The sequence below is a fragment of the Pomacea canaliculata genome, linkage group LG13 (assembly GCF_003073045.1).
Source record: "Pomacea canaliculata isolate SZHN2017 linkage group LG13, ASM307304v1, whole genome shotgun sequence".
NCBI lineage: Eukaryota > Metazoa > Mollusca > Gastropoda > Architaenioglossa > Ampullariidae > Pomacea > Pomacea canaliculata.
Window position 1 is genome coordinate 17,101,933 of NC_037602.1, and position 17,976 is coordinate 17,119,908.

Sequence of the window (17,976 nt, forward strand, 5' to 3'; positions counted from 1 at the left end):
TTAAAAATTTACAGTATTTAAGGGTTATAAACTTAATATTTATTAAGCCCTTTTATTATCCGGTCCTCAAAACATTATTTCATTCTATCGAGAGTAACCGTTATGGCTGCTGGAGAAGACGACGTGGATTCTGGAGGCGAAGACAATATACTATATGATCTAGCTGTGCTTGCAGAATGGAAATTCGACAACGAGATATTTGTAATGAATATGTTTAATATGTCTGAAATAGTTCAACGTATTTATAAAAGATCGAACTTCATAAATTAAAGCATCATGCCTCTGTTTACTTTCGTAATTCCTAGCAGACACCATCTTTTGACTTCTGCAGTCTGGTACTAATGTAATACTAATAGCATGGATCAAAGTAAAAGACATTTAAAAAGACGCGCGGGAATGCACAAAAACATATTTTCAAAGTTATTATTTAAAGATATGTCGAAATTGGCAAGCAAACAACACGATTCAACATTTTCAAGAATGAAAGAGCATACAAAATTTAAAACCTAGTATGACACAGTGACAGAACAGTATTTGTTGTAATATTGTTTTTCATATTTACAGACTCGCTGCCAGAAACGACAACCCTCGCCATCATTTATTGGGCAACTAAGTGCTGCTGCTCAAAGTAAGAATAAAATGAAGAACTATAGTCACCCAGCTTATTGCACATATGGAGAAATATCTTTTTTAATCCATTCCAGTAGACTTATAGAAAGGACTATGGTACTGAATCAGCACTTCTAAAAGTGCTGAAGATGACAAAGTGTTATTTCAGACTTTATTAGACTTGTCAGTTGCATTTGATACTGTTTATCATTCTATACTTCTACACAGACTTCAGTAGTTTTTTGGTTGATGTTGCCTTGTCCTTGTTCCAGTCCTATCTCATGGACTAAAGCCAGATTGTATGTGTAAATGGTGTTTACTCAGACGCTTTTGTCCTGAGATATGGTGTCCGGAGGTATCTGTATTGGGTCCAATACTTTTTGTGTTGTGATGTTATACTTTTCTGATGTTATGTCATGCCATGCCATGTCACATGCGAGTTATGCTGATGATACATAGCTTTATCAGTCAGCTCCAATTACTGACATCTCTAGACTACTGACACAAACATAGGAATGCATATATGATGTAAAGTCCTGGATGCTCTAAAACAGACTGCAACTGAACGACAATAGACTGAACTGCTGCATACTTGTCCAAAGAAATTTCTAAGTCATCCTTTTCTCCCTTGGTCTCTGTCTGTAAATGGCTCATCTATTCCTTTCTCCACCTCAGTCTGCAGCTTGGGTGTCATTCTCGATCAGCATTTGACTTTTCATCAGCATATTTCTCATGTCTGCAGAAATGCCTACCTTGAACTTCATAGGATATGTACGATTCATCATTATCTCACCACCGATGCTACTAAAACGCTAATCTGTGCCTTTGTGCTGTCAAGAATAGACTGTTGTAAATCTCTTTTTGCTGGAATTACCAAGTATTTTCTGGACAGGCTTCAAAGGATCCAGGATAACCCTGGCCATCTCATCTATAGACCATCTAGTTATGAACATATATCATCTATCATTTGCTTTCTTCACTGGATGCCAATTGGGGACCATATAGCCTACACAGTTTCCACTTTGACTTACTCTGCAGTTTCTGGCACCGGTCCTTGGTACTTCTCCAAACTAACTCCCATCTATACGCCCGCACAACCTCTTACTTTCCTAACTCTGGCTTTCTTATTCAGTGTCTCTACATTGTTTATCACAGTTTATAAACCATATTTTCTTTGTTGTGTTTGAATAGGAGGTACATGGAGTTTCTTGAGGAAGCTGGGATTGAAACCTTTGTAAGTAACAATATGAAATGAAAACTTGATAGGCTTTCTGTGTGTATGTTTGGATGAGAGAGAGAATGTGTTTGTCCATGTGTGCACATACACATTTATGTCTACAGGCAGAAAATACATATGAATCCATGCATAAATATATGTTCTTTTTTTTTTTTTTTGGCTCCATTTTTCCTATTTGCACAGTGCAAATTTTTTTTTCATGGTTCTCTATTCCTGTTTTATCTCTAATAATGATTTGAAAGGTACATCATAAATGCCATCAAGGATTATATTTAAGAAAAAATGAACATCTTCCTTAAAGATTATTAATAAGATATGTAATACGCCATTCATAATGGTTTTCAGCTTTCAAATACTGTATTCCTGAAATTTTTTTGTTATAGGGAAGCAACTCCATGTTTGCTCCCAGAGCCTCTCATCAGTTTAATAAGCAGTACTCTCCCTTGGCATCTTGCAGTCAGCAGGTATTTGAACGCAGATATGAATTTTAACTGGAGAAAAATTATGTCCCATTGAAGTTTATTTTTTAAGCTGTTGCAGATGATAATCCTCAGAATATAGTCATACCTGATTGTGGGCTTTTCTGTTTTAACTTTGTGTTTTGCTTGTACTCATGTATTCATGTTTTGATGTGGGCATGGGAGGAGGAAATGAGTTAATCTTGACTTTGCAATGTATCTTTGTCTGATATATCATAAAATTACAAACATTTTGATTGTTTCAGCTCTGGTTCTCTCGCAGCAGTACTACAAGAAAGCTCCATTGAAATCAGGTTACTTTAAATAAATCTTGTTTAGTCTTAGTTGTTTTTTTTTTGGGGGGGGGGGGGAATTGGTGTTTTACGCCGTGTCAGCAGCTAAGGCTATATTACGGCAAGCAGCCAGCCCTGTAAACAGATGCCACGTGCAGAGAAAGAACAGCATGCCCGAGACGAGAAATGAACTCAGGGCAGCCAACCTTCACTGTATCGGTGACAGGCGCTAACAGCGCTAACCGTTGCGCCACCGGACCGCTGGGGGGGGGGGGGGGGGGGGGGGATCTGTACTGCAATCTGCAGGTCAAGTGTCACGGACCAGTCCGTGCCTCTGTGTTTTTTAGAATATTTAACCCCTTTACAATTTACGGACTGCATGTATGCTGAATTCATGGCTGAATGGATGAGAACATTATATGGGAAAGGGTTAACCGTGACACAAAGTGTATGGTGTGTATGATGAACCCTTTTCACCAGTAAGTTTTGGTGGGAATGAGGTAGCAAATTTACTCAGGCCCGGGATACCGAAGGAAGAAGAAGACGTGCATGAGTCACGACTTATAAATCTCCCTAATGGAGATTTGTATATAGTAGACCAGTGTCGATCAACACTGGATGCGTCACGGTACTGACCCGTTTTTAGATTAACTTCGCCTAGACGAGGTTTTAATGGTATGGGCTGATTTAACTGGAGCCTTTCTGGATAAGAAAGAATCGCCTCCCAGGACCATTCTTTGATCACCTTTGGGCCAGCATCCAGCAGCCTGTGGGCTAGGAGCACCATTAGAGTCCCATGACATCACTGCGGAGTACCTCCCTAAACCGCCTCACGACATGGTCCGTGTTTCGCCTTTACATTTCAGATATATTATTGACACCATTAACTAGCATTCATACATTGAGAGAAGAATGAAGAAGTGAACTTTCATTCTGAAAAGCTTGTGCTTCACCAAGAAATTGCACTTCCAATCTGGCAGCTTGATGCTTTAAACTAATGTAACAGCTATGACAGCTGATGGATATATGTATACATCAGCAAACAAAACTTGATCCATGGCCTTTTACAGATCACATCGAGACGGCTTTGAGAGTGTTGTGGGACGTGGCAGCGTACCACCTGATCCTCATCCTCAGTGGCGTTGTCTGGCATGGAGTCCAGAAGAAAGTATGGTGGCCTGCTCTCGCTCCAGTGGTGTTGTTGATGTCTTTGATATTGTTGGTACACTGCTCTTCACAATAGGAAAGGTTGGTTAATTTCAAGTTTAGCTTGGGTTTTTTTTCTGTTTTCTGAGAATCGCCAGGCCAAGAGGTGGTAGGCATTACAAATGTAGATGGTTTCTGAACAAAATTTACATGACAATGAATAATAAAGTAGCTTTAAATATCATATTCTTGTATGATCATGTTAGTGATGGAAGAAATGTATTTCATATGCTTGCAATTTTTCCTGAAGATTTCGCTGTGAACTAATTTTATGCTTAACATCTCCACTAACATCTAGCTTGAATATAACTTAAATGCAGACACTTGCCTGCAACTTAAAAATTGTCTTAAATACAGCAGTTATTTACATTTAGTGTAATTATTTGTCTTTGGCATTAAACTGATTCATTGTTAAAATGTGACCCATTTTTTTTCTCCCAGTTCTGTTGTATATGCTCCTGTTTTATGCTATATAAATTGATGCAAACACCTCTCCCAACTTTCGTTAGACAGTTACATGTGTGCACATGCTCTTTCATGTGCAAAGCATACACACACTCCTTCCCAACATACATGCTTTTCTGGCTTAATTTGAGTTTTGTAGTTTAATGATCGTTGAACAGAGCGGTGTGGAAACCAGTGGAATTTCCCAGGACCTCAGCTCTAGTGTTACAGCCCTTATCTTTACTGACTTGAAACCAGCAGACAAGCAGTGGTATGTCTTTGATTTTATCATTTTAGGCTTCATTGAGTAAAGTGCTTCCTTTTTTTTCCTTTAAAAATTAATCAGAAACCCTTATATTATTTTCCTTGCTTACTGATGGTTACAGATCAGCCTAAAAAGCTGCCCTTCACTTTCATTGCAGGAGTGCTGAGCTTCTAGTCATTCATCATAGTGGCATTCTGCACAGCTATCTGGTGGACCGAGACAGTGGCTTTAAAGCTAATCATCATTTCCTTCTCTCAGATGAATATCCTCACGGTGTAGCTGCTGCAGTTTATGATGCACAACATAAGGTTTGTTTTGAGATGCTTTAGATACCTTGAGATGAGGCAAAATGTTACTACATCCAAAAACTGATATATCTGTTCCTTCAAGCACTCTTTTCATTTGGCTTTAAAGCCTTCCTGTAGTCATTGGCAAGGAAACTGTACACTTGTCTCAACATTTTTTTGTGCTTTTATTAGATTTTATTTGTTGGCGGAGATGCCTTACCACAGAAGAGTGAGTGTTGTGTTCCAAGTAGATGTGAGGGAGTGACAGCATGGCGGGTCCTTTCAGACACCCCTCATTACAAATTGCTTTCAGATCTGGATGGAGAACAAAACCAGGTGAGGAATATTTTCAGTCACTGTTTAAAGATCTTGTGAAAGGGAAGAAAGACATCTCTGATTTGCCTTCTGCTGACAGCACTTATACTGATATTACCAAGTGACAATCACCTGAGTCAAGGAACAATCATATCTTTTAAAAAAAACTAGGACACAAAGCTGTTTGCTGTTTTTCAAGCAAATTATTGATTAGAAAGTGCTGATTGTTTGTCACTATGTGGAGGTAAAACACTTGTTTCATGTCAAGCAGTCCAAAAAGACATAGAAGTGTGTTAATTTTAGTAGCTGTACACATTTCTTTTCTCTGTCAGCATTTGAAGAAGAAATCCTGGCTGAAGAGACTGTGGCCATCTTCCATGTTTTCATGGTCTTCTTCTGATGTGGTGAGTGGTCTTCACTGTTAAGGTATTATTGGAACGGTTTGCTTTATGCAGGTGGATAGATTTCCTAGTGTTGACGGATGGATTAATATGAATATTTCTTCAACATTGAAGAGACCCTTGAATTTAAGGGAAAAAAGGACCTATTTTTTTGTTTTATTAATTTATTGTTTGTTTGTAACAGGATGGAGTTGCACATCTGTGTCTCTCTTCAGACAGCTCTGTTCTTGTGGGCTTACATCATTCAGGATGTCTTACTATATGGGATTGTCCCTCCCTTCGTCTACGTCATCGGATTCCTCTTAATGAACAGGTAAGAGCAAGCAAGCATCAGCAATTCATTGCATTGTCATTCATGATCCTGACCAAGTCTTTTAAAATATTTTTGGAGACATTCTTAGAAGTAATCATCTAATAAAATCAAAGGGCTAACTATTGCTGTGCATAAATCTAGCAGTAGATGATTAACTCTATAGAAGGGCTTTGGGTTACTACAGTGAGAGGCTGTTCTGCAGCTGGCACTCTGGAGAAATGTTCAGTGTGTTTGAAACTCTTTATTTGCTGTGTTATGGCTACATGTATTCCTTGTACACACTGAATCATCTTTCTGAAAGTTACTTCACTTGGTTTTTTAGCACCATGACCTCCCCTGTTTTTTTAAACATAATTCCTTCGCATGCCTGAAAATTTAATGGCACAAATTGGTCTACAAGATTTCTTATCTTTGCAGCCTGGTTATGATGAAGTTAATGCAGCATTGGCTGAGGATCCAGCAAAAAGAAAGAAATTGAAAGGTTTGAGAATTTGTGATGCTTTCTTCATTTTTATTAATGGTAAATAACTTTGGAAAGTAACAGAAAATTATTTTTGGTCATTTGTTTAATTTAATGATGTCTATGCTTGTTAGGTGAAGTTCTTTTCCAGATCCAGTTCTTGCAATGAGCAAGCAAGATTGAGGTTGCGTTATATACTTCTTTGCAATTGATTTTTTTTTTTTCCTCTGCAAGATCTGGTACCTCACAGAAAGCTTGTGGACGTCAACTTCTGGTCAGACAAAGTAAGTAATCTGGCCACCATTTTCATTCTTTTCCAGTTTTTTTTTTCCTTTTCTTGTGAGTGCCACATTACTCTGTTATCGCTCCATTTTTCACCCTCCTTGACTTTCTGGCTGAGTGTCAATGAGAGAGAGCATGCTTGCATTCAATTGTGTGCATGTTTCAAACTGATTATGAAGCTGCACTGTACAGCTTCACGGGCTACTTGACATAACAGTATGAACAAGGATAGTAAGGCTCATAAAGTTATCAGAAATTTCCAGATTCTGCATGTGCGCTGCTTCTCTCGACAGGCAATCATTCTGGCAAGATGTTCTGGTGCAGTGACTGTCTCATCTCTCAGTACCCTTAGAAACCTCTTGGGCACCTCTCCTGAGTGGTTTGAGCCATCTCCCCGCATAACTGAAGCTCATGACGGTGGCTTCCTTGGATTAGAGGTGATGCTCTATTTGAAGAACTATTTTCCTAGTACTGTATCAATTCACATCTACCAGCAGTCAAATTGTATGTTTGATGCATTTGTGTTAGTGACAAGCTAGTACAAATTGTGATTTTTTTTTGTTTGAATGTTTGCCTGAAATGTTTGTCAGTTGAGTCTTAGTATGTTATTGATTTTTTTTTTTTCGTTCTGCTAATATTTATTTAACTTTTGATGTGTTAAATTTATTTAAATAAAGTTTTTTAAACGTATTTGACCTGTTTTAAGAGATTTATTTTTGTACTGTTTGAGCTGAGATCAATCACTTTCTTTGAATCATGCATTTTATAAAATGTTTCATTATTCCTTAATTATTCCTCTATATATAATGTACATTAAGTTGAGTAGAGGGGAACACATTGAGTGTTATTGAGGTGGTAAGTGTTACAAGTAAGAAAGCATTCTCATGACTGCATCTTAAAGGAGAAAACAAATTTTAATAAGACTGTTTTAACTGCAAAAAGGTTTGCCTTGGCTGCTTTGATTGTAGTGTGAGCTGCGCTTTCCCAGACATCGCATACTTGGTGACGAGGAGGATGACAGTGATGATGAAGATGTAACAATGGTTGCCATGACTACAAGAGCAACCAAGCAGATCCTATACTATCTCACAGATAGTGAGAGGTTTCAGCCTCCAAAGAGAAAACCAAGGTTAAAAAGATAGTGTTAAGGAAGAAATGCAAAATATGTGTGTGTGTGTGTGTGTGTGTGAATATCAGTGTTTTTTTAGGAGAGTATCTTGAAAGTGAAATACATATGAGTATATTAGGGGACTGGATAACTATATTTATATGTGAGCATGATGAAGAGTAGACCATTATGATATACAATTGAAATAGTTGCAAAATGAGTGTGGCTTAAGAGTCCCTGAATTCATGCTTCAGAATCTCTCAGTTTTTTTATATTTTGTCCTGAGACTTGGCCTTTCAACTAGAAATTGTATTTGACTTTGGTGAATAGTTCTTTCGTAACAGCATTAAAATACACTTGAATTATATTAACTCCTAAACCAAGAGATTTTAGTGCATCTTCTGACTGCCTTTGCATTAATAATATATGGTGACTGAATCAATAACAGCTGGTAGTCAGAGCCAGCATGTTAAACATTTGTTAGTAGTAATTCTCTCCTGGAGGGGGGGGAACTGGTGTTTTACACGGTGTCAACAGCTAAGACTATATTACGGCAAGCAGCCAGCCCTGTAAACAGATGCCACGTGCAGAGAAAGAACAGCATACCCGAGACGAGAAATGAACTCTGGGCAGCCAGCCTTCACTGTATTGGTGACAGGCGCTAACCGTTGCGCCACCGGACCGCTATTCTCTCCTGGAAATACAAGTAGTGGTAACAAGATGTGTGGCGCACTTCATTGTTTTTTTTCAGTTGTTAGCCTGTTAAACATCTTTGAGAGCCTTCTCTGTGCTAACAAGACTTATTTTTCTCATTTTTTTTTTTTAATCTTTTAGAACTGTAACAAAGGTCTATCGCATGGTCTGGCTGAAGTCAACGACACCAGAAGAACTTTATGCTCGCAAGGTAACAGATATTTTTAAAGATCTTGTTTGTCACATGTTCAGTCATACTGAGTAGAAGATTTTTGAATTCAGAAAATAAAAGCTTGTCAGATAGCTTTTACAATTTTTTTTGGCATCAGTTTAGATGATGCAGGATATCCAGATCAGTCTATGTTCAGCGTCATTTTTAAGTTTTTGCAGGTAGTCAAATTTCACCATGTCAGTTGGGTTTCTAAACTTACACACACTAGGTCAGGTGTTGATTTGAAACGTAGGAAATGGGGATTGACACGATTTAGATTTTGCTTGTTTCTTTGTATAATTCTCTATACTTTACTGATTTTTAAAAAAATATTAGATTGATGCAGAAGAGTATGGAGAGGCCTTGGCACTGGCTCAGGCATATGGACTAGATTGTGACCTGGTCTATCAGCGACAGTGGCGACGCTCACCTGTTTCCATTGCATCCATACAGGACTACCTTGTAAGTTTGTGGTGTCTTTACATCATCTTTGCAATCGTCTGCCTTTTTCCATCCATTTTCTTATAGGCGACGCTCACATTTTTTGTATCCTATTTAGTGATGGTACTTTCCAGAGATGGCTATTTTTTTCTCACACATGTATTCACCCAAAAGCCACTTTCTTCCATTTGGCCATGGTGCACACCTTTGCACATCCTTACTCTTAAAAACTAGGCAGTTACTTTCACTAGACTGAGTAAGCTCCCACCTATCTGACTGGCTGATGTCAGAATATATTTTTTTGGCCAGATAAATTTTGCTAACATAAACTTTTTTTTAATGCCTACATTCTATTATGGACAGGGACCTTTGGTTATGACCAGTTATGTCTATGGCAAGTTCTTTTGCACAGTTATGCATCGAGATTTCCGAGTATTATTGTCATGAAATTATTAGGAAAAAATTAGAGATTTTAGTATTGCCTTAGAGATTTATCAGATATGCACATTTTAATGAAATGATACCGTAAAACCTCCCTATTAATATTCGCTAAAATCCACCAAAAGCTTATTTGACTGATGTGTGTTAGTAGAGACAACAATGATTGGGGTGGGGGGTGCAGACATTTTAACCCTCAACCTTATTGTCTCATCTATATCGACCTCCCGCCTGAGTTGAATAGATTTTGCCATGACCAATTTGTCCTAAGTAAGGACATATGGTGAAATATGTCCGTAAAAGATTTTTGGGTCATAACTAAGAAGGTGTAGTAATCAGGAAGGTCTTAATAAAGAGCTTTTACTGTAGTTGTAAATTGCTCCGCTGGGGGCGATTAGGAACAAGACTGTAGTTGTAAACAAGAAAACAATAACAGAACTTAAAGAAAATGTTTTACATAGAATTTGGTGCTGAAGGGTAGGGTGAGAGATAAGAAATGTTGCTGTTGAAGAACAAGCTGTTGAGTCGCTGAGGTTAATCTGGCAGAGTAAAATCAGCAAGAGGGCCTGGGTTCTGCACGAGTGTCAGGAGCGAGTGCCTGATGGCATTGATGCCGCACGAGAGCTTCTCCAGTATGGTCTGCGAGGGACAGACTTGCCAGCTTTGGCTGCCATTCCAACTTCAGAAGATGCTGGAAGGTGAGAACACTATTAACAGTTCTCTATGGCTCATTACTGTTTTGTGGTTTTCTTCTGGTGTACTGCGTACATGTTTCAGTCATAGGAAATGAGAGGTCAGAAAGGGATTTCTGGATGGGTTTCTGCTTAGACTTCAGCTTTACATTTTTCGTGTAATACAAAATGGTTTTATTGAGCTTGTTATAAAAGATCTTATATTCTGGCAGTTACTACACCTAATTTAACTTGGCCTGTGGCTGAAAGATTTCCTCTACCCACCAACCCTAGATGATTCGGGCGGGTATGCATGGGCACACTTATTCTTCATTTTTGTTTGTTTGTCAGGTTCTTGAGGTACAACCTGTTGCCTTTGTTTTATTGACAGGTTCATGCTTTGTGACCCAGATGATGGCTTGTATCAGGATGCAGATTTTGATCCGTTCAATCAAGCTGCCGTGGAAGAATTTGAAAATAAAAAGAGACAACTTCGGAAAGAGAGACTGGCACAGATTACTTTTGACAAGTAAGTGGTCATATTGACATTTTTTAAAGCACCGTCAGGTAGGTTCAACGCTTTTTTTTTTTAAAGAACTTGCATTAATTCTATAGAGCAACCAACAAGGATTTAGGGATGGAAAGCTATAACAGTTTCGTTGAAAATAAATCAATTTTTATTGTGTAAAATGTTTAAACTTCGAGGTCTAAAATATATTTAGGTTTATCCAAAATTACACTGCTTTTCATTATTGTAGCTATCGGTCATTCTCTGCTTTTCATAATTGTAGTTTTCTGTCATTCTCCGCTTTTCAACAGCCTTACTCTGGAACAGAAGGAACTGATTCGAGTGAGACAAAAGCTGCTGCAATATCTTGACAGACTGAAAACATATGAGGCAAGTAGTTATGTTGTCATACGTCCTTATGATTTGAAGGGTTCTGTTTAAGACTAACTACAGCTTACTTGCTAAAACCTAAGGAATTTTAGCATGGTATTGTACTATTATCCTGAAACTAATAATAGACTGTTTCTACTTGATGTTGACTAGCCGCCATATTGGATATTAAGCCCATACTGTCAGTATCTGAGATGGCTTGCCAGATATTTTTGTATTTTTTATAAATTGTCAAAATTACATGCTTTTTGTTACTTTTTTAGTTCTTTAATTTCAAAACTGTGGAGGTAGGTGTCACTCTAGCTTTTTGCTGGCTTATATGACTTTACAAGTTTTAAGATGGCTATGTGGTGGCTTCAAGTTCTATTACAGCATCTTTCCCAAGGTCTGTCCAGTAGATTTAGATCAGTTTGTCTTACTGGAAACTGACGAGTAGCTTTGGAAAATGAATTCATGGCACAAAGCAGGAAATTACAAGACCACAATAAAAGTTCTATTAAAAAAAGTGATTAAAACTAGTCACATAGTGCTCATCTCCATCGAAGAATAAACAAAATGTTCTTGTCAAAAGGCTTTGATGACATTCAGGATTTGAATTGCAGCGGATTCTTGGAGGAGGCAGTGTGGCAGCAGAGAGGTTCAATGCAGAGTTCTACAAAGACTTTCGTTCACGTAATATTGTTGAGCTGGCTGTACATTATGCACAGGTTTGATAAACAAACAATCTTTCGAAAACTGTTTCCCCCTTTTTTTTTTTTTTCCGACAAAGGAGCGTACATTAGAGAGTAATAGAAGCAACTTGTATATGTTTGTTATGAAGTCAATATCCAGAGTCAATGACTGATTGGTAGCACATGCTGCAACAGTGTGCGCTGACATGCACACTCATACACACACACTCATGCACACAGACATAAGTACGTCATACTTAGTCTATTATTATTGTAAAAAAAAAATTGAATTTGCTTCATGTTTGAGCAAGAAACTCTGAACTGTAAATAGTTGAACAATCTATCCATAAAACAGGAGAGACTAAACTAAACTCAGTCTTTTATACAATGGTATAAGTCACATAGGTTTTTTTTTTCTTATTTTCATTTTTCAGAATAGTGACTGGCAGGCTCTAGAAATTCTTTTCACCTTCCATCATGATGACCTCATACCTCACAGGTAAAGTTGCCAAACATCTGATAAATCTATGAATCCAGTTATGTTCATGCTTCAGTGTACTTAAAATTTTAACATTTTCATTTCAGGCTGGCAATCTTGTCTAATTTTCCAGAGACAACATCCCCAGGGGAATATAAAAGTCTTCTGCCAGAACTTGGGTAACAGTTATTTTTCATCCTTATATTTATTATTACTCCTTACCATCACCTGTTAATTTAAGTAAACGTAAAAATCAATAAAAAAAATTGTCACCAGTCAATTAATTTTTAAAAATGGCTTTTTGTAGAAACGATGGAGTGGAGTGTGGATGGGAAGCCGAAAGCTGGCGAGAAGAGGACTGGTGTGAACTGCCAGTCTGCAGGTATATATTTGAAATTTGAAACCCCAACCATAATGGGCAGCAGTCAGATCCTGTGAGTTCCTTACCTATGTTTATTCTTTGTCTGTTTGCCGTTCCTTCTTCTACTTCTTCTTTCCTTCTGGGTGCAACCATCTTTCGTTCACTCTTATTGTAAATTTCTTTCCCAGTTTCTTTTCAGCCTTGTTCTTTTTAGTTATTGTGGTAACTTTTTTACATTATTGTCTCTTGTTTTCTTTTAACTTACAGGTAAATATGCTGAATTTGGATCTTCTTTGTCATTCAGGTCTTCAATTAACATTTGCCAAGATGATTTGGGATCGTTTTTGTATGAGAAGTCTCCAGAACTTCTGAAATACAGGTTTGCAGTTCATTATTTCTAGCTACTATCTACACTCAGTCTTTAGGAAAGTTGTTTCCCTTCTTCTACAGTAGAAGACTGTAAAGGTTTAAGTAATAAAAAAAAAGAAAATAATGCTAAACAGGAAATATAGAGAAAAGATGAGAGTTGGAGGTCAGCATTACATCTTTTCTTCCTTTTTTTTTAAAATGCTTGCAGAACATCTACGCTGGACATGGCTCTGACTCAGGAATGGTATGAAGTTCGTGCATGTCAGATGGAGGAGAAAAGCCGTCTTGTGGACAATGCCCTAGAACTCATCAAGCTGGCTATTCAACATGGGTTTGATGTGAGTGGAAACCAGACTGTAATGATAAAGCAATCTAACTTTTACACTTTATTGTCAATTTGAGCTGCCAGTATTATTATCTGTCTCGCAGGATCAACCCTGTAAATCCACCCATAAAAATACGGGTACAAGTCATTTTACTAACACAATGAATGTAACTTGAAATACTAGTTTTCAGCATCATTGACCATTGAGGTTGAGGAGTGCAAATTATATAATTTTCCATTTCATGTGCCTTAGAGATGGACATCATATTTGACTGGCACTCCTTCATTGTGTGAATACTGTGAGCATTGCATCTTATAGCTGCGTACTGACCCATTTGAAGGCATTTTTATTTTTAAACATACAGGCCTGTAAGAACATTTCCTATCCTCCCCACTCTCTTAGACTGGCCAGTGGTTTAGATGTTGATTTGTGTGTGAAGAATTTAGTGAAAATGATGTGTTGACATTGCAGGGTCTTGGGGAGCTACTTGATGATCTTATCACCATGGAAACACTGGTATATGAATGTGGAGTGGGTGAGTGGCTGTCCATCAGAGAGCTGCGGGAGATGTCAGAGTACACACGGATTGAGCTTATGATGGAAAAGGTATTTATCTCAGGCTGAATATCTTTTTCATATTATCTTTTTTGTAACATTAACTCTTCAAAGTTTTGAGATTTTGTCTATCCACAGAGTAAATGGTGCCCGTCCCTGGTCCGTCATCACTTTCTTGGCGAGATAGACTTTCTGGATTCTGCCTTTCTGGACCTTCCCTCTAGAATATGCCAGCTTGCATTATGCTTTGTGCTGAGGGATGCTCCCATGACTTCTTTTGGCTTTTCTTTGAGAAATGTCTGGATCCCATCCCAACTAAGGGTTACTGGGTCATAAGCTCATCCACCTGCTGGAACTTCCAGCTGAGGGATGTGGACTGAAACCAAGATCTCGTGGCCAACATCTTTGCATCTGGGCCATCAAAAGGTTTCCTTTCCCCACATGAAATCTCCTTATGAAGTCAGAGACCTTTGAACCCTTCAGCTAGGCCACCTTAAGTGAGTGACACAGAAGTGTATCCCTCTGCTGGCCTTAGCCTCAGCAACATATAGTTTTGGCGTTATGTATCTTGTTGGAGGATTTTAACTACCTGCAATTTAGAGACAACAGATCTATGCACTTGCTCACTGAACTGCCATTTTTGGCTAAGAATTGGCTGCCTCAAGTGAGCCCTTCCCCAATGGTGGTCCAGCCCCTCCTATCTTCCAAATGCGATGACCCAGTGTGTTTACAAGACCCAATGCGGCTCTGAGGATTCATATGCACAGGTCCTGTCTTCTGCAAGATGGATGGTCCTAATCATTTCCCCTATTGACTAGGCCTTAGGCACATCTCTGCGCAGACCTTGTCCTTTTGGATCAAGACTGTCATTAAGGATGCTTCTGAACAGCCGTCACTTTCAGTGGTTTGCTGGCTTAAAGTTTGAATGTATTTTATTGGGCGGTGGCTGCTTAAGATGTCACTAACGCTGATATCATGACCCCACAACAGGAGGCTACTTTTATTGCATTCTACCTCTGTAATCAGTCTGCCTGTTCTGCATCTGATGCCTGCAGTAAATTTTTTTCCGTATAGTTTTTAAATGTTAGGTTAAAAAATTTTTTTTCAAGTTACAACTTTTGCTTGCATTTGCCTACTGTAACATAATCATATTTATGATGTTCAAAATGTTGGCTATGAAAACAATTTATATCAGCAAGTAAAAGTGTTTTGCTGTTTTCTTTCATGCAGAGCCCACTGGAGATGTATGCCAAGAACATTCGGCGGTGGGTTGTACCTGTGCTGGAACGATGTGAGCAGCGAGAAAGAGGGGCTTACCGCCGCCTGCTTCGAGAATTTCTCCTGACACGATCACGCACAGACCTGGTCATTCCCCTGCAGATCTTTCAGACTTCCAAGACTGGGGTACTTGTTTCTTCTAATATTTTTACATCCCAATTGTTTAAAGAGGTTTAAAAATGTAATAAATTGTAGGTGGGTGGAGGGGAGTGACACAGAGCAGTATGAACATGACTTATCAGTGCTGCTTTATTTTACTTCAGCCATGTTAGCAGGACAAGATCATATGTTGTCTGTTAGTAGTCTGTGGACGTGTGCACAAAGAATTTTTAGCAACCAGAGCTCATGCACATTTTTCTTGTTGTTTTTTTTTTTTGAAGCATTAAAAGTTTATTGACACTGTTACTTACACAAAGTACATTTGAACATGAAAATGAAAGAGCATTGCCATATAGTAAACCTTAAGCAAATAAAAGGATTTCAAAGTTTCATACATAACCTTGAACTTAAAAATATTAAAATATCAGCTGTCTCTAACATTAACAACTAATCCAGCAAGAAGAAAATTCTTGCAAATATGAAACACACAAGGTTTTTGGGGTTTTTGTTGCAATCATGTAGGCATAAGAAGGTAAATGTATGGGTGACCACAGAGTACAGCACCCTGATTTTGATGTTTAGAGAAGTGTCATCTTCTAGATTGCTGTTGTTGACTGTGCTATTCTGGAAACCTCTTAAGGCTTTGAGATTTTACCTGAGAATGCAAGCAGTAAATTGTCAAGGAGACATTCTTGGGATGCATGCAAATTCTAGTCACATTTTGTCACAAACACAACATTTGGCTACTGTTTTTGCAGGTGGCAAACCCAGTCATCAAAAGCCCACATGATCTGATGGAATTTGCCTTGGATGTCATTTACACTACAGAGAGGTGAGCTTACAGATTTTACTTCCACTTGCTAAATGTATACACAAATGTCTCCTTGAAGTTACAGAAAAATTGTTCTTGCAAGTAACTACAATTACCTGTATGAAAGAACTTTTTGTTTTTTTTAACCATCCACTCTTAGTTAACAGTCATGTTGCATCATCGTTTCTTCTTTGTACTGTACCAGATTGGTGGTAACTTTCCTTTCTTCGAGTACTTACCAGATGACATGTCCCTTTAGCTCCCTTCTGCCTCCCTGCTGGTGAAAAACTGGTGTGAGAGAGCTCACTGGCTGGCAAGGGCTGGAGGGAGTAAGTTGGTCAAATTTGTGTTCTCCCTGTTTATTAGTCAGATCTGACGCATTGGGAATGGACAGCTAGAACTGGAGTACTTAGTTGGGATAACTCCATATAGACATGTCATCTGGGAAATACTCAAAGAAAGGAATTTTACCATCAAAAATGGTATTTCAATTTAATTATTTCTGATACTCTCTGAATAGGGCTTGACTGATGTCTTTTATTTCAGAGATGATCAGCTGGAGGTGGCAGTGGAAATCTTCAAATGTCTTCCACAAAAAGGACTGCAGTACGTACTGAGCTCTGACATTACCTTGTTACCACTCTTACCACACAAACAGGATTGTAGTGCTGTAAGGTTTTCATTGAGATTGTTATAACTGTTTTATATGCAGCAACACAATAATACAATAATCATGCTGTCACCCTTTACACTCATGTTCCACTGCTCACTACAGTATTGTTTCTGTTTAACATGCTTTGCCTCCTTCAACATAAGAGCTCAGCCAATCATCTGCAAGGATTGACTAGCAGGTAGAGTGTTTCGGAAAAAAATGGTGTTTTTTGATGCATGACAGCACTAGCTATCAAGAACACTACAAAGATACGAGCAAATCATGGTGAGATGTTTAAGGACTTTGAGACCATTGTCTTGTTTGTCTGTCTGATAGGCTTGAAATGGGTGATGTAGGTCAACTGGAAAAAGATGTGGACAGACTTGAGCGACATCTAAGGTTTGTTAACACTTTAAATAAAGTCACTTTCTTTGATTTAATTAACAATCTTTCAGTTATTCATCTTTAAACAGTATTTTTTCCATAGAGACACTGGAGGCATGACAATGACTTATTAATAATGATCATGCATGGTCAGGAGTTAAAGAGATCTATCATATTCAAAACTGTCCTCACTATTTGCTGGGGAGAGCTGTAGCTTTATAAAATGCCAATTTTGTTGGGGTCCAGGTAAGTTGGATCAGTTGTGTTTAGTTATGAATAGGTGCCTAAATAGAAAAAAATGTATTGTGCAGGTATATTTGACAGTTAGTCTTTGCTACCATGATTGTAAAACAGTCCAGGGTTGAATTTCATGTTTTATTTCTTCTTTCTACCGCCTCCCCACCCTTTCTTCTCTTATTTCAGAGCAGCAAAGATCTTGCAAGACCATGAAATTCAGAAAACTGTGGCATACATCAAAATGTCAGAGGTACTTTAGGTTTGAATGATTAATTTATGTTAGTTTCTAAGACTTTTTTTATGTCAAAAGAAATACTATGATTAGTTGCCTTACTTTCCATTAACTCGTTGACCTAATGTTCTCAGAGTGATTGCCTTTAGATGCTCAAATTGTTTTACTTGGAACATCTCGTTGCACACCAAACATTTAATGGTGCATTGTTTATAAAATTCTGTTAATGTTAGACCATGGTTAGTTTAGTTAGTTGAGTCCTTGTTACTCTTCGAGCAGCATAGGGCCTCAACAACACCTCGCCAGCAGACCCGGTTTTGGGCAACTCCCCTCAGTTGGGCCCATGTGGTTCCTACATCCTTTACCTTGCTGTCTACTGTTATTTTCCAAGTCTGCTTTGGTATCCCAACTCTCCTCTTCCCCTGAGGATTCCAGTCAAGTGCCTGCTTTGCAATGGTGTCAGCTGGTTTGCGCAGGGTGTGTCCTATCCAGC

General features: G+C 38.3%; 1 protein-coding gene across 1 annotated transcript in view; it reads left to right on the plus strand.

Annotated features, from left to right (window-relative positions):
- Nucleotides 1-92: 92 nt before the first annotated feature.
- The window catches only part of LOC112554234 (neuroblastoma-amplified sequence-like), a 34,556-nt gene continuing 16,672 nt past the window's right edge, over nt 93-17,976 (plus strand). Inside the window, exons 1-32 of the mRNA XM_025221916.1 lie at nt 93-201; nt 565-628; nt 1,801-1,843; nt 2,230-2,310; nt 2,571-2,618; nt 3,668-3,845; nt 4,427-4,518; nt 4,670-4,820; nt 4,992-5,135; nt 5,447-5,518; nt 5,700-5,828; nt 6,246-6,309; nt 6,523-6,572; nt 6,864-7,007; nt 7,539-7,699; nt 8,513-8,582; nt 8,919-9,044; nt 10,008-10,159; nt 10,524-10,661; nt 10,952-11,030; nt 11,633-11,737; nt 12,136-12,200; nt 12,287-12,358; nt 12,487-12,561; nt 12,845-12,919; nt 13,118-13,247; nt 13,707-13,841; nt 15,021-15,194; nt 15,926-15,999; nt 16,525-16,584; nt 16,967-17,029; nt 17,438-17,501. Coding sequence (XP_025077701.1) covers nt 103-201; nt 565-628; nt 1,801-1,843; nt 2,230-2,310; nt 2,571-2,618; nt 3,668-3,845; nt 4,427-4,518; nt 4,670-4,820; nt 4,992-5,135; nt 5,447-5,518; nt 5,700-5,828; nt 6,246-6,309; nt 6,523-6,572; nt 6,864-7,007; nt 7,539-7,699; nt 8,513-8,582; nt 8,919-9,044; nt 10,008-10,159; nt 10,524-10,661; nt 10,952-11,030; nt 11,633-11,737; nt 12,136-12,200; nt 12,287-12,358; nt 12,487-12,561; nt 12,845-12,919; nt 13,118-13,247; nt 13,707-13,841; nt 15,021-15,194; nt 15,926-15,999; nt 16,525-16,584; nt 16,967-17,029; nt 17,438-17,501 — 3,177 coding nt within the window. The 5' untranslated portion in view covers nt 93-102. The remainder of the gene's footprint in view (nt 202-564; nt 629-1,800; nt 1,844-2,229; nt 2,311-2,570; nt 2,619-3,667; nt 3,846-4,426; nt 4,519-4,669; nt 4,821-4,991; nt 5,136-5,446; nt 5,519-5,699; nt 5,829-6,245; nt 6,310-6,522; nt 6,573-6,863; nt 7,008-7,538; nt 7,700-8,512; nt 8,583-8,918; nt 9,045-10,007; nt 10,160-10,523; nt 10,662-10,951; nt 11,031-11,632; nt 11,738-12,135; nt 12,201-12,286; nt 12,359-12,486; nt 12,562-12,844; nt 12,920-13,117; nt 13,248-13,706; nt 13,842-15,020; nt 15,195-15,925; nt 16,000-16,524; nt 16,585-16,966; nt 17,030-17,437; nt 17,502-17,976) is intronic.